This window comes from Eublepharis macularius, chromosome 12 (assembly GCF_028583425.1).
Source record: "Eublepharis macularius isolate TG4126 chromosome 12, MPM_Emac_v1.0, whole genome shotgun sequence".
Lineage (NCBI taxonomy): Eukaryota > Metazoa > Chordata > Lepidosauria > Squamata > Eublepharidae > Eublepharis > Eublepharis macularius.
Window position 1 is genome coordinate 40,875,335 of NC_072801.1, and position 16,104 is coordinate 40,891,438.

Sequence of the window (16,104 nt, forward strand, 5' to 3'; positions counted from 1 at the left end):
CCATTAAAGTTTCTAAAATTCAGCTAAGTCACTTAAATTTTTTTGCGGCAGATCAGTCATAGACTCAAGTTTCTTCCTGCAACTTTGCCCGACTGTGCTGTGGGAGGGGGAGGAATCTCATGAGGCTGTAACTCCCATTTTCTCTTCCCTCTTGTCTTTCCTCAGCAACATTTATGATCAGTAAACCTTTGCCATTTTCTGAACACCTTTCTGGCCCAGAGATGTTCATTGCAAGGACCCAGTGCAGGAGCATGCATAACAGGAAAATGTACCTGAGGATTTGCAGAGTGTTTTTCACCCTTGTGAGCAAGCATAGCCTGCTCCCTGTGATGAAAAACCACAACCTGCTCTATGGGATAAAGAAGCACTTTGTGTTATGTAGTACAGTTTGCTGATTTAAGCCTTCACTGTTGGATGGGATAGACATCTCCAGTTGGGGAGCATAGATTCCAGGAAAGCATAGCTTTCAGGATTTCAGGGTTTTAGTCTCCAGGGGAAACAGATCTCTGGGTGAGCTGCTAGAAGCAAAGGAGCAAGCTATTTTCTGCATAACTCCAATGAATTTGGGCTCTTAGCTGCTGGCCCACCAGGCACAGCCTTGAGCCCCCAGGTGAGCATGTGCTGCAGACTAGGATCTGTCTCTACCCAACCAAGCTTCAAGGGTCTGGGCCCTTCATTCTTGACATCTGGGCCTCAGGAGCCCTGGCAAGCCTGAAAAAAGCTCCTAGGCTCTCTTGAATTTCAGCACTTCACTTTGTAGTTATCAGTCATTTATAATGCCCATTTTTGGGGTGGGAAGACAAAGCAATAACTTCTTTCTTCCAGTCTGCATTTATACATGTTTAAGTTGAGAAGTCACTGCAATACCTGAGCCTCATATTCTTCCCCACTCCCCTCATTCCTTCTTAATGATCCTTTGTTTGCAAGGCTGAGGGAAGATGGGAGAAAGGCAGGATTAAAAAAAAACCAATGTAGGTATCACCATGTGTCTGCCCTTGAGATCTATCAGGTAAGTTAGATGGGGAGGGCATCATAAATATATCAGGTTTTATCGTAGTGGGAATCTCCTGCGGTGGAAAGCTGGGATGTCTTTGAAGAAGACACAGGCTGAGAATGTGCATGCCTATAGATGGAATCCTCTGCTTTTAACAAGCTGCATTCTCTCCCCTCCCCTCCCCTCTGTCCCTTGCAGCAGTCCTGAGCCATGGCAGTGTGGATCCAAGCACAGCAACTGCAGGGGGATGCCCTGCGGCAGATGCAGGCCCTTTATGGACAGCACTTCCCCATCGAGGTCCGCCATTACCTTTCACAGTGGATTGAGAGCCAACCATGGTAGGTGAGCGTGAGGTTTGGCCTTCCAGGGCCACCTTCAGCCTTGTGATTGGGTAGGCCGGGATGAGCGTCACAAGAAAGAGAGTGAACTCTACAAGTCCAGTGTTCCTCCTCTTTCCTGCTCCCAAGCTGACTTGGTTTTCTAGGCAAGGTGCCTGCTTGCTTTGTGTGCCTCCAGATTGCTTTGTGTCCCTGATCTGACGCAGATTTTTAAGGGCTTGCTCATTATCCCTCCATTGCCTGCCATGCTGCTTCTGGAACTGCTGGCAATTGTGACTTTTGGTCATTGAAGACCATTATCAGTGCCTGCTGGTTCTTAAGCTCCTGGAAACTTTCCTTTTTGTTTTTTTTTGTTTTTTTGGCAGTGTGCAGTTATTAGAGAGTATGCTTTCTTAGAGAATATGCCTTTCTTCTAGAGTAGAACTTACACAATGGGCTCACTGGGGCAGAACAGGAACAACACAACTAGAACCCAGTGACTAAGGAGTCAAAAATCAAAAATCAACAACTATATCTTGTGAAATTTACTAAATAAGCAAAGTGCAAAATACAACAATGAACATGTCAATGAAGTACAAATCATAAGTCAAAAACTCAAGAATGGAGTGAAGAACAGAAATACCCAATATTTCATATGCACAATGGCAGGGTCAACATAAAGTCTGTTGCACAGTAGCCCAAGTGGAGATGGCGTATTCCAGAGGTAATGAAAGATGACAGGCAGCGTTCCTCCACAGCCACCAAGCTGGGTCTCCTCCTCTGCTACGGGTTTCAGCCAGCAGAATTTCCAATACCCGTTTCGTTGGTCACTTCATCAGGCTAGTAATCCAACTGGACTGTAATCATTATATGTATAATCATAATCATTGTAATAAATATATAATAAATATTTAATAAATATTTAATAAATATATATATATATAACATTTAATAAATATATATATAACAGTTAATAACAATAAAATTAATACAATAAAGTTATGTGCAACTTATTGGTCACCACCACATGCTTCATTTTCTAGTTCTTACTCGACCCAAAGTCTCATCTACGAACAATGTCGTGTAGGGACTAATTGCCAGTCACGCTACTTAATATAGGTACTGGAACTAAGTGGTTCACATTACTTAAAGAGATACACACTGTGTTACAATTTTAAAGCAATACACACATACAATCGCCAAAAATCACAAAACTAAACTTCCCAGATACACATTGTTATTCAATATTACATAATATAATAAATAGACCTCAAACCGCAGCTTCCAGTACCGCAAACCTGATGTTGATTCCCTTTAAACGTAACACGATAAGTCTAATTCATTATTTAACCCATAAGGTTCAAGGCTGTTTAAATGAAAGATCCAGGACACTTCCTGCCTAAGGAGTGCCTTCTCCCCGTCCCCTCTTCCTGTAGTGTCAATCGTCCCCAAAACAGAGATCTTGAGGTCTTTAAAGCGATGATTGTTCTGCAGGAAATGCTCTACCAAACGTGAAGTTGTGGAGACTGCTCTATATCAACGTGTTTCCCAATATCCCTCCACCCCTTTTCTTTTGAACCTCCTGGATATCATTTTAGAACACAACTATTTTAAATTCAACAATCAATATTACTACCAGGTAAAGGGAGTTGCCATGGGCTGCTCTGCAGCCCCGAGTATCGCCAACCTCTATATGGCACGCCTTGAGTCAGAGCTTATTCTTAATTCAGACTTCAATCATGTATTGGATCAGATTATTTTTTACAGGAGATTCATAGATGACATTCTAATTATTTTGAAATGTGGGTCATCTGCAGCCCCCCTAGCTACATGGTTAAACTCCTTGGATCCCAATATTTCTTTTACCTGGCAGGGCAGCTTCCGGCAGATAAGCTTCTTGGATGTCATCATTTACAAACGTGACGGAACATCTTTAGGGGTCCGTCCCTTTAAGAAGCCAACAGACCGCAACTCCTATTTACATTACTCTTCCTTTCATCCCCCCCATCTGAGGAACAACATCCCGGCAGGTCAATACCTCAGAAATAAACGTATTTTTTGCATTTTGCACTTTGCTTATTTAGTAAATTTCACAAGATATGGTTGTTGATTTTTGATTTTTGACTCCTTAGTCACTGGGTTCTAGTTGTGTTGTTTCTTCTAGAGTAGGCATCTCTGGCTGTGTAAGGCCCTGTGAAAATGGGCCTCTACCTCTGAATTCTTCCAACAACCACCTGTCTCTTTCAGTAAGAACCAAATGTTCAGATCCACTTCTGAAACCTTATTCTGTGTTCCCTTGCAACCAGTGGCAGGTGAGCACAATGCATGGGGCCTTTTCAGTTATGGCACCTTCACTGTGTGGCATGCTTCTCCCGAGGCAGGCCTTCATGGCCTTTTTGTTGATATATCTATACAGGCAGCAGAACTTGGTTATTTCGGCAGAAGCTCAAAAGGAATTAAAGTTGGTTTTGTGACTTGTTCTCTGATCCTGACCTTATATCTGACATGGTGTTATCTGATTTGAGTATTTCTTTTTTTAAAAAAAATTCACATACTTGTTGTTCTATGGCTTTAAAAAGGCAACTAGTGAACGTTACATATTCGGTGAATGTTACATTTTCATGAACAATGCGCATACATGCAACTTTTAAAATAAAAACGCAGGCAGCCCACTTGAATTTCAGGAAGCGTGAGCACGCTTAACAACACAGCATTTGATTTGCTGATACACATGTCTACCTTCTGCATTGCAAAGGAAAGATGAAGCTAGGCTACCCACAGGAGACAAAATCTACTGTGACATCTGTATGCCAGCAGAGTTGCCTTCCCTGTCAGTGATAAAAGGGTGAACTTTTGGTGCCAGACTATGAGTGGCCTGCGTTCTAAATTCAGTCAAATAATTGTAAGAAACTAGGGGCTGGTAGTTCTTCCAGATTAATGTGCACAGCATACTAGGGCACTTATGTATTTGTTAATAGGGTGATCCAGGGTGTCTGCCTCTCATTTGAAAGTCAGAGGGTGGCAAAGCTTGCTGCCCTTGCCATCTCCTTTTGGGATGATGCACATGGGCAGAAGCAGGGCTTGCCTTTAGGAATTCACATGTAGGCACTTGGTCTGTGCCCTCAACTGGCAGGGACTCCATCGACATGGACAACCCCCAGGAGGGCACCAAAGCCACACAGCTGCTGGAGGGGCTGATCCAGGAGTTGCAGAAGAAGGCGGACCACCAGGTGGGCGAGGATGGCTTCCTTCTGAAGATCAAGCTGGGCCACTATGCCACTCAGCTGCAGGTGGGTGCCAGCAGCAGCAGCAGGGAGGGAGGGAAAGAGGTAGCAATTTGGGAGACAGGATGGATGTTATGCAGGTGGTTCTTCATGAGGGCTACTCCTCCCCAGTTTCCCTGCCCCTGAAGTCTCAGGTAATTTGTTCTTTCTTTCTGCACAGAACACGTATGAGCGTTGCCCTATGGAGCTGGTGCGCTGTATCCGACACATCCTCTACCATGAACAGCGCCTGGTGCGAGAGGCCACAGATGTGAGTATGGCGTATCACTTGGGAAGGGTGGAAGCATCTACATGAATTTTTTTCCTGCTGCCTGTAAGCTTATTCAGATCTGCCAGGAGGTGGCTCCTTGGCCATTGACCCATACTCCTGATAGTTAGTTCCACCTTGTTGTTGTTCCTCTTTCCTGCCCATTTCCTCAGAGCCCCTCCCAAGTTAGCAGCCTGGCTGATGCCCTCTCCCAGAAGCACCTGCAGATCAACCAGACCTTTGAGGAGTTGCGCCTGGTCACTCAGGATACCGAGAACCAGCTGAAGAAGCTTCAGCAGACTCAAGAATACTTCATCATCCAGTACCAAGAGAGCCTTCGCCTGCAAGGTGTGTGTCAGAGCGAGACAGGTGAGGCAAAGGAGAAAGTATGCAGTCTTCCCCCTCTTGCATTGTCCAACCTGCCAGTTAAGATCCTCTTCTTCATTCACTGCTCTCTCTACCTCCACCTGCAGAGGTAAGGCAGGTGGTTACGAGAGGCAGGGCTTTTTCCATGGTGGCATTTCTCCTGTGGAATGCCCTCTCCCTAAGGCTTACCTGTGCATACTTTACTTCCTTTCAGGTGCCACCCTAGAACATTTCTCTTTACTTTTGACTAACATGTTTCCTTTTGGTTATTTCATTGTCTGCACCTAGCCTGGGGACTGTTTTATCAATATCATTTCAGATTGCGTTGTTTGTTTTTATGACTTGGCTTCTTTAATTGGCTGGGATTTTTTAATTGACCCTTATTTATTTATTCTACTTGGCTTGTTTTGTTTGCTTGTTTTATTGTCACAGTAGATTTTGTTTGATTGTTCTAGTTCTAAACTGCCTCAAGTAGGCGCCATACAGATTTTCTAAATATGCTGCACCCTTAGCTATGCTGATCTCTTCAAGAACTCTGATGAGTAGCTCAGAGATGGACAGAAGGCACCCCCTTCTGGCATAAATGGGTGTAAGAGGCCTCTTACGTTGCCAAAGTGGGGCTTGATGCTCTCTTCTCCCCCACCAGCCCAGTTTACTCAGCTTTCACAGCTGAACCCCCAGGAGCGCATGGCCCGCGAGCCCACTTTGCAACAGAAGAAGGCCTCGTTGGAAGCATGGCTGCACCGGGAAGCCCAGACACTGCAGCAGTATCGTGTGGTGAGCACTGCCAGCCCCAGCTCCTCATTCCCTTTTCCCTCTCTCTGTTTAACCTCATGCTGCTTCCCGTCTAACTCCCCATCTCCTCTTCCTCCTCCTCCTCCAGGAGCTGGCTGAAAAGCACCAGCAGACGTTGGCCCTCCTCCGCAAACAGCAGACGATCATCCTGGATGATGAGCTGATCCAGTGGAAGAGGCGGCAACAGCTGGCAGGGAACGGTGGGCCCCCTGAGGGCCCTTTAGATGGTCTGCAAGCCTGGTAGGTAGCAACGGTGTGGTGGGAATGGAATTGAGGGTGAAAGAAGGGGCGGGGGGGTCTCTCAGCTTACTTGCACCCTTTGCGTCTGAACTGATAAAAAGGAAGTCCAGTAGCACCTGTAAAGACTTACAGCATTCATTCCAGTATGAGCTTTTGTGAGCCAGAGCTCACTTCACTAACACGGCTACCCCACTGGAATTGCCTGAACCAAGCTGGGTTCTTCTGCCTTCTCAGATGTTTCCTGTGAAGAACTTCAGATCTCCATCTTGTACCTTATCATAATCAGCATGCATATAAGGCCACAGAGTTTTTGTGCTCAGTGTAATAACATCCATCACTGTCTCGTTTTCTATCCTGCAGTCCCAGTGCTAACTCAGATTCAGGTTACATTTATTGTTGATTCAGCAGTTGGCCTTTACAACATCGTCCATAAAAATAAACTGCAACCACAATCAGGTAATCAAATAAAAACACAATTATAGTGGCATGCAGTTAATATATAAAATAATTTGGAAGGGTCCTTTTACTGTTTCTTTTTATAGCATTATTACAATATAGCATTAGTGCGCAGCTTACTTAGTATCCTGCCCTAGCTGGTGTTGGATATGGGTGAGCCAGCTGGAGCCTAGGGTGGTACCATGCTGGAATCTTTTAGCACTGCTTAAAAGAATCCTTTTTCTACTTTCAGCAGAACTGAAAAAGGGCACTCCACTAAGAAATGTAAAATTTCCAGAAATGTTTAAGGCATGGAAAACCGCCCATGTCTATTTAGTTGATTCAACAACAGAAAATACATAATTTATAATTCAGTTAGCATATACAATTATTTTAATAATTGTCATATTTATGTAATATTAAAGAATAAATGCTTTACATTGCCATTCAAAAGAGATTTACATCCTAAGTCTCTTGAAGTCGGTGGGCTTAGAAGGTGTAATTCTGCTTAGGATTGCACTTTTAAGTTTCTACAAGCAACTTTGCAAATACACCAGAGCAAGAGAGTACTGCCAACTACTGTACCTTATATGATCTTAGCATACTTCATTCCAATTTCATAAGAGGTTTTTTTTCTTTTAAAAAAACCCTCACCCTAATACAGCTCTATTCATAAATCTCTTTCAGAAAAGATCCCATCTCTCATTGCATTTTACCTTGTTTTCAGCCTGATTACTTCCTCTTTGCTCCCAGCTGGCCGACTCTCTTGACACTCATGAATAGGCACTCAGGCTGAAGTACTGGTTTTCACTTTGTAGCCAGCCAAAGTAATTGCTCATCATTTTAAAAAAAAATTTAATTTATTCCCCACTTTTTTCCCCACAGTGGCTTTCAGCATTCACCCCTTTTCTATTTTATACTTACAAAATAATGATTGTAATTTATTTTTTGCCCTGACCTGGATGGTCAAGGCTAGGCCAATCTCTGGAACCTGTGCAGGGTCATCCCTGTTTAGTACTTGGATGGGAGACTGCCAAGAAGGTCCATTGTTGCTACGCAGAGGCAGGCAATGGCTCACCACCGTCTCTTGCATTGACAACTCAACAGGATTACCATAAGTTGGCTACAAGTTTACGGCACTTTCCACTACCACTACCAGTTTCTTTTTAATATGGTTTTGGCTGACTAAAAGTGCAAACCCCCTATGTAAGCACCATCCCTCCCCAAGAAAGCAAGAGCAGGCAATTTACAATTGATTTATGAACACCCCAAAGAACCAGAAATAGTTAATTAAGCCAATAAGAGACAACATTTTAAAGAGACCGGAACCCTAAGAAGCCTCAGTTGGATTTTGAGCGGCTACATGGGACAGCTTAGTGCTGCAATTTTAATTTGTTTTGTTTAAAACGAAAACAAGATGGAAGCCGAACAGAAAATACTGCTATGTAATGGACTAACTACTGTATCGTTTGAATTGTCCATGGATTCATTGCTGCAGTTTCCACACTAAAAGGCTAGTGTGGAATCAGCCCTAAATCCAGGCAAGATTGCAGTAATGGTGTTTGAGAGGGCTTGTGATCTTTGAAGGCAAGAAACTGTGAGCTAGGGAATAAACTCTCCACTGCTTTGGGTGTTTGCACACACCAGGGCCTTATGGTGCTCCAGCACTATTCCTGGGAGCCTGTTTTGTAGTGGTAGCTGAAAGTAGTGCCTGTTGATCCACACTTTTTGTTTGTGGTGCCCTCATGTACATGTGCACTCTTACCACAAACAAGGATATAGCGAGGATGTTTGGGCAGCCTCCTGACCTTAACTGGGAGATGCCCTCTGGGTTAGCCATGTCTCCTCCATGGCTTCCTGACTACCTCTTCTCTCCCCAGGTGTGAGAAGCTGGCCGAGATAATCTGCCAGAATCGGCAGCAAGTACGTCGTGCCGAACACCTGTGCCAACAGCTACCCATTCCTGGACCTATTGAGGAGATGCTGGCAGAGCTCAACAGCACTGTCACTGACATTATTTCTGCCCTGGTCACTAGGTAATTGGTCTGGGGTGGGGCATCCTTGCTGAAATAAGAGTCTGAGGATGGGTGGCAGATTTGCAGATCATCCATCTGTTAACAAACAGAAAGGCATGTTTATTTGAAATGTACTAGAAAATAGATATTTGATCAACAGTACGCAGATCCAGTTGCAGGCATAGATTTCATTCTGGCAAATCTGGACAGGCCAGGTATTTCGATAGATACGTACTGGAAAAGTGTACTGGGAAATTTTTATGGGGCAGGTTGGGGTGGAGGAATCAGGACTTGCTGTGAATTATACTATGAGCCTTGAAGTGTAAATTTTGAATGTAAGGGGGGAAAGGAGGAATTTATGCAGAACGGGCAGGAGTGAATCCAGTCATAAATCAACAGAATTAGTAGTTACACATACTGGATGGTGAGGGAGGTCAAAGGTTTGAACAAACAGGCAAGTAGTTGAAGTTAAAATTAACTGATATTGGTACAAGTCTGATAATACATATTAAGAACAGCCAGTTAAAATTTCCAAAAAAGTGTGGAGCTATTCGAGATTGTAGTGACTGAAGAAATCCAAGTCTCTCTTTAAGCCAGGATGACACGTGCTAGTTAATCAGGTATTTTGACTCAGTGTGGGGCATTAGTGTTTGTATTCATGGTCTCCTTCAGAAGAAACAGGCTTGGATCTTATGAACATGTTCTGCCTACAAATGGTAGTTACACTCTGCCGCAAACCTTGCTTTCTCTTCTGTCAGCTCTTCCATTTCACAAAGTCTTATTGAAAACCAACCATCTTGTGCAAACTCTGGGGCCGAAACTACCTAGCACGCTGAACTTGTTGATAAGATCCAAGCCACACTCTTTGCAGACATGCAGCTCCCCTTCTAATGTTATAGTGTTAAACCTAGAGAGCTCCAGACCCTCTTTTCCTGTCTCATGCAAAGGGGCCTTTGTGAATTTCAGCACTGTTTCCAGAACCATAATGGAAGAACTTGGAAATTCTGAGTGGTGACAACTAGTTACATCAAGGGTATTACTTAACCATCTCTCTGTGTGCTAATGGCGTCTTCTGTTTCTCTCCCTTTCCCTCCTGCTGTAGCACCTTCATTATTGAAAAGCAGCCTCCCCAAGTGCTGAAAACCCAGACCAAGTTTGCAGCCACAGTGAGGCTGCTGGTCGGCGGAAAGTTAAATGTGCACATGAACCCCCCACAGGTGAAGGCCACCATCATCAGTGAGCAGCAGGCCAAAGCCCTGCTCAAGAATGAGAGCACCCGCAAGTATGTTACTCACCCCCACACCCCTGTGTATTGCATGTGGCTGGGAAGAGGAGTGACCGAGCCAGAGAGGGCTGTGAGAACTAAATGACAAAATGAGATGTTAGTCCAATTCTGTTAAACTAGAAGGAGAAAGAAATTAGCAGTTATACTTGGAGAGCAATACCCTCACAGGAGCCATAGGTAAATGTGTTTTCAGTGTTTTGTACAAGAGGTAAAAGAACCAAGAGGCATGCAGGCTTTGGTTCAGCCTTTGGTCTCCACAATTTCCAAAGCTTGCTTGACATTCTCCCTTCCTGCTCACAGCACATAGCTCCTAACCTGTGTGAGTTTTTCTTCCAGTAAAGCTGACTTTTCTGGTTCTGCACAATAGCTGCATTATATTAGTGTTCTCAACTTGCTCCTGAGGAATTAAGAATGCTGATGAACATTCCAGGACGTCGTTGCCATTTATCCAGAGTCTTGTTGGGGCTGGCAGGCAGGGCACCAAAGAAAAAAGCCAAGTTATGTTTATTTATTTAGAATATTTCTATGCTGTTTCAGAAAGCTGCTCAAGGTGGCTTACAATGAAGAACCACGGTATAAACAAAAAGCAAGCCATTAAAAAAACAAGTCATTACCTAGGAGCATAAAAACTATCCATAAAACAGAAGCAGACCATTGAAAGGCTGATAAGATAAAACCCCTAATTAATTATAGTCTACACACACACATCTCTTTGGTTAGAATAATTGATGGTGGAGGAGAGTGCCCTCAAGTCATAGCTGACTTATGACACACACACACCCCTGATGGGGTTTTCATGGCAAGAGACTAACAGAGGTGGTTTGCCGTTGTCTGCCTCTGAAACCCTGGTCTTCATTGGAAGTCTCGTATCCAGTTACTAACCAAGGCCAACCCTGCTTACTTCTGAGATCTAACAAGATCAGGCTCACCTGGGCTATCCAAGTCAGGGCAGTTAGAATAGTTAGTGAACTCTAAATTAATAAAGTGAGCTTTTTGTTAAAGCATGAACAAGAATTCAGTGGATCAATTCTACTTTAGTTCTGCACCTGATGAACTTCAGTAGGAAGATTCTAAATCTGTGGTATAGCATCAGTTCTGCTAACTACTATTGTTTTCCTTTTGGCAGCGAGAGCAGTGGCGATATCTTGAACAACTGCTGTGTGATGGAATATCACCAGGCAACTGGAACACTGAGTGCTCACTTCCGCAATATGGTGAGAGATGAGATGCCAATATGAATTCCTACCCTTGTTACTCCAGTTCCACATTCTGCTTCTTTTCCTGCTAAAAAGCATATTACTATTCCTCCTGGTTTTCAGAGGAAAGCTCCATCATGTGTGGGAGTGCAGAAGCATCTCTAAAAGGCAGGGAACTGGGTGGAGCCTCTAGTGAGGTGCGGGGGCATCTTTGTATCCTTTTTTGTCTTTCATCCCCTCTTCCATTTCTTTGCTCTTCCATCAATGATGTACATGGCTCCTTCGAACTTTTACTGCCACAGTCCTTAATAGAAGTCCTTCAAATGTGCACAAAAAAAATCTCCAGACAGACCAAATTGTGCAAACTATTTTTCCTTCAGCAAATTGGCCTGATGGTATATTTGAATTCAAACATATATGGCCTCCACTTAAGCATACCCCTGCACCCCAAGTAGTTCATATTTCTTCCGGGCCCTTAACAATCTCTCCTCTCTCCCCCCTCCCTGTGCCTTTCATCCTCACACCCCCTCACTGCACAGTCCCTGAAGCGGATCAAACGTTCAGACCGGCGTGGTGCCGAGTCAGTGACGGAGGAGAAGTTCACCATCCTCTTTGAGTCCCAGTTCAGCGTTGGCGGCAACGAGCTTGTCTTCCAGGTGAAGACTCTCTCTCTGCCCGTAGTGGTGATCGTGCATGGCAGCCAGGACAACAACGCCACCGCCACGGTGCTATGGGACAACGCGTTCGCTGAGCCAGGCCGCGTGCCCTTTGCTGTGCCCGACAAGGTCATGTGGTCCCAACTGTGTGAGGCCCTCAACATGAAGTTCAAGGCCGAGGTCCAGAGCAGCCGAGGGCTCACCAAGGACAACTTGCTCTTCCTCGCCCAGAAGCTCTTCAACAGCAACATTAATCACCTCGAAGAGTACAACAGTATGGCTGTCTCCTGGGCTCAGTTCAACAGAGTAAGGAGCGGGGCGGGCGGTGCTTTAGTAATGAACTGGTTAGCGACGATATGGGGCAGAGTTCAGTTTTGAAGGGAGAGTGGGAAATGCTGAGGCCTGCAAGCCTGTCCCACTCCCATCACAGGCGCGGTGTAATGGTTACTTACGTCCAAGTAGGATTCACGACAACTTGGTCCGAATCCCTGCTCTGGCATGAAAACTCTCTGGGTTTCCTTGGGTCTATTACTTTCACTCAGCCTAACCTTCCTCATAGGGTGGTGGTTGTGAGAATAAAATGGAGGAGGGGAGAACAACGTGATGAGCTGCTTTGGCTCCCCACTGGAGAGAAAGGTGGGTTACAAATGAAAAACAAGGTCTCTGCAGTCTTCTCTCTGGCAGGCGCTGCCTGGGGTGGATTCTGCCACTCCACTGTGCCAAGTTTGAAGCCTTCTTACAACTTAACTTCAACTTAAGTTCCTCCATTGGTGGAAGAGCCACTAAGTTTAAGGAAAGGTCTTTAGGCTGGAGGAAGGCTCCTCGGTGGATGGTTGGATCCACCCCTTTGTATACACACTTCAAACTCTTTCATCCTCAACTTGCCACTTTGCTTGAAGAATCTGTTTCAAGTGAGGAAAGAGGAAAAATTTTGCTTGGCAGCTGGAAAGCCCAGCAGCACCCTGAGACTTCTCTGGACAGCTAATTACCAACCATCTGTAGTAGAGGAACAAGGAAAAGATTTGTTAGAGATCCAGAGTGTAAATGGGGCCATGTGAAAACTTTGCTTTTACAGAAGCGAGGGGGTTGTAGATAGTGATTTAAAACATTTTTATGCTGCCTTTGTACCCAAAATATGGTCCCCAAGGCAGTGAACATTAAAATACTAACAACTTAAAACAACCATTACTAGATACATATTGGAGTGTCTCTATTCAGATAAAAGTTAATTTGGACCAGTGGACCAGAGTATTTATTTATTTCTGTTTATTTTACAAAATTTATGTTCTGCCTCTCTGCCATCACAAGGGCCACCAAAGCAACTAACAAAACATGCACAATAAAATTGCATTTTCAAACCATTAAAACCACCCAAGACAACCATCATTAAAACCAGAGCTAAAATACATACAGAACAAAACAACAAGTGAAAATCTTGGACAAGGAGGAAGTAGTGGATGTGGGAGGGGCTGGCTTTGTACCCCTCCTCAGCCTTAGTTTCTATTTGGAAACCTCTGATAGTTCATTTGGGGGTTCAGTTCCTCAGTCTTTAAAAAAGGGTGGAGCGGTATGTGTAGAATACCTCAGAGGATGGGGAGTGTAGGAAGGAATACGCTGAAAATTAGACATTTTGACACAAAATGTTTATGCAGCAAAGATAAATGACTCATATTTTTATTCTACTTTCCTCTAAGGAGATCAACATATTTCTTTCAGGGTGAGTGGGAATTGGGACCTGGTGTAATCTGGCACTCTTTTGAATAGAGTGTTGTTTGTATATCATTTTGCTAGAGCGCTCGGTGCTTTGAAAGCATTTGCTCAGTAATTCTTACAAAGTCCCCTGTAAGGCAGGCTACTATTATTGCTCCCATATTGCAGGTGGAAGGCTGAATCTGAGAAAAGGTGACTTGTGTTGTGTTACCCAGTAGGGGAAATGAAGAGCTAAACTGTTGGACTTCCCTAACTCAGAGAAGGTTTTCTTACCACTACACTACACCAGTTCTTGAAATTCTTTGCAGGGTTTCAGTCCAGGTGCAAAATAGATTAGTGAGGAACTGGCTAGGTGAGAGTTCACCTGAAACCTGCGCTACTGTTTTGCATGCTGTAAAAACCTTTCCGAAGGTGTGTGACTGTTGGGATGCAAAGCTGGCATCTGACTGCTGATTGCATCGCCCTTCTAGGACAAGTAAGTTGAGGATTTACACTGCAAACATATGGCTTGCCAATCCCCCTCCCCAGTATCAATTTGCCTTAAGTGCACAGACAAAGGACATGTGCCTTGGAAACAACCCTTCAACCTATAGTTCAAATCCACAGAAGTGTATATACCATTCCAGCAAGTCAGTTCCATCCAGCAGGGAGGCATCTTCACTTAAAGGGATGCATACTTTTGATTAACAACTGTGCCTTTGAACTTTGCCCCTGTGGGCTTCCCATAGACCTTTAGCACAGGATCGGAGGATGTGTTTGCTATCTGGCTGCTTTGCCAGATAGCAAACACAGAGGGAGAAGCAGGCAGAAATGTTTGCCTTTCTGTTCCACCAGGAGAACCTTCCAGGACGAAATTACACATTTTGGCAATGGTTCGACGGGGTGATGGAAGTCCTGAAGAAACACTTGAAGCCACATTGGAATGACGGGTGAGATCTCCCTTTCTCTACATTCCAAGCTTCTCTGCATTCTAAGCTTTCTCAGGCCATGAGCCCTGCCTTAACCCTCTTCCTTTTTCCTTTCTCCAGGGCTATCCTAGGTTTTGTCAACAAACAGCAGGCCCATGATTTGCTGATCAACAAGCCAGATGGGACCTTCCTCCTAAGGTTCAGTGACTCTGAGATTGGGGGCATCACAATTGCCTGGAAGTTTGAGAATGGTGAGTTCCTTTCCGGTGGTGGAAGGAAAGTTACACGTTGCTCTTGAGTGTTGTGTAAGTGTCAGATCATGACCTTTCCAGAAACTATTTTTAGTGTATAAAGGACACAAGAAGATGGGTAGCTGTGTTTATATGTAGCAGTAGAAAAGAACAAGAGTCTAGTTGCACCTATAAGACCAACAACATTTGTGGTAGGGTATGAGCTTTCATGAGTCACAGCTCACTTCTTCAGATACAGCAAGAATATGAGTCCATCTGTCCTTATATCTTGGAAAGTGGAGTGATTTCAGATGCCGAATGACAATTGCAGGTAAGTGACAATAGCAGGTTTGATTGGTTTAGATGGGATATGCAGAGGGGTAGCAGGTGTGGAGAAATCGGCATTGGTAATGAGACAGAAGCCTAGGTCTCCATTCAATCCAGGTGATGCATTGTCTTGAGCTTTGTTGTCAGTTGCAATTCAGCGGTCTCTCTTTCTACTCTCCCTTTGCAATTCCTCTGCAGAATAACTGCTACTTTTAGGTCAGCAACAGAATTTCCTGGAAGATTAAAAGGTCACAGTGTTAGTTTAAAAAATGCATCCAGCATCTCTTCCCCTTGTGTCAGTTACCTCATATTAGGACTATCACAGGGCATATTATAACAAATTTTCCACAGCAGTGGTTTTTGTAGCAGTCACAAAATATGGCACTTTGCACTTGCCTGTGCTGGCATCTTGCATTTGTATTGGAATGTGTCTTGTTCTTTGATTAACAGGATGTCCTTGCTGTTTCTTACATTTACATTTTGATGCTGTTGGGTTTTACAGCTGAACGAATGTTCTGGAACCTGATGCCCTTCACCACCCGCGACTTCTCCATCCGCTCCCTGGCGGACCGCCTCGGTGACCTCAATTACCTCCTTTATGTGTATCCTGAGCGCCCCAAGGAAGAAGTCTTTTCCAAATACTACACACCAGTCCTTGGTGAGTTTTTAGCACCAAAACTTCGCTGGCTTTCCAGCTGTGGTCTATTCTCACACTTACATCTAAATGCACGTTGATGTCTGCAGACATCCATCAGAGGAGTCTCGGCAACTGTCACACCTGAGTTTGCACCGTCTAAGTCATACGTAACGTTTCTTTCAGAATGTATTAACAGGATTGTAGCATTAAGACAGTAGAAGGCGACGTGCATAAAATATGTCAGAGTTGGCTTCTTTCATTTCATTTTCCCAATGTAAATAGACAAGTTGCCGCCAAAGAGAAAAGCTTATAAACGCATAAAACCAGCTGGGAGTAGTGTATTTGGGGCTTAATCTCATGTCTGCTTTAATCCAGAACGGCAGCGGAATGGCTCAGTGTAACTGAAATAAGGGAATGTACAGACACGTCCCACCAGGCAGGTGTACAGTCTGCTTTGTACCC

The 16,104-nt window shown here is 44.3% G+C and overlaps 1 protein-coding gene across 3 annotated transcripts in view; it reads left to right on the forward strand.

The window, feature by feature from the left end:
• Positions 1–16,104, forward strand: part of LOC129338434 (signal transducer and activator of transcription 5B) — a 62,634-nt gene that overhangs the window by 41,667 nt on the left and 4,863 nt on the right. For 2 of the 3 annotated variants that reach the window (XM_054992671.1, XM_054992673.1), the window contains exons 2-14: positions 1,193–1,332; positions 4,445–4,601; positions 4,756–4,845; positions 5,016–5,190; positions 5,855–5,985; positions 6,092–6,243; positions 8,559–8,714; positions 9,796–9,975; positions 11,105–11,192; positions 11,714–12,136; positions 14,375–14,469; positions 14,569–14,699; positions 15,508–15,663. In XM_054992671.1, coding sequence (XP_054848646.1) covers positions 1,205–1,332; positions 4,445–4,601; positions 4,756–4,845; positions 5,016–5,190; positions 5,855–5,985; positions 6,092–6,243; positions 8,559–8,714; positions 9,796–9,975; positions 11,105–11,192; positions 11,714–12,136; positions 14,375–14,469; positions 14,569–14,699; positions 15,508–15,663 — 2,062 coding nt within the window. In that variant the 5' untranslated portion in view covers positions 1,193–1,204. Of the gene's footprint in view, positions 1–1,192; positions 1,337–4,444; positions 4,602–4,755; positions 4,846–5,015; positions 5,191–5,854; positions 5,986–6,091; positions 6,244–8,558; positions 8,715–9,795; positions 9,976–11,104; positions 11,193–11,713; positions 12,137–14,374; positions 14,470–14,568; positions 14,700–15,507; positions 15,664–16,104 lie in introns of all 3 variants that reach the window. The other variant, XM_054992672.1, reaches the window with a different exon arrangement.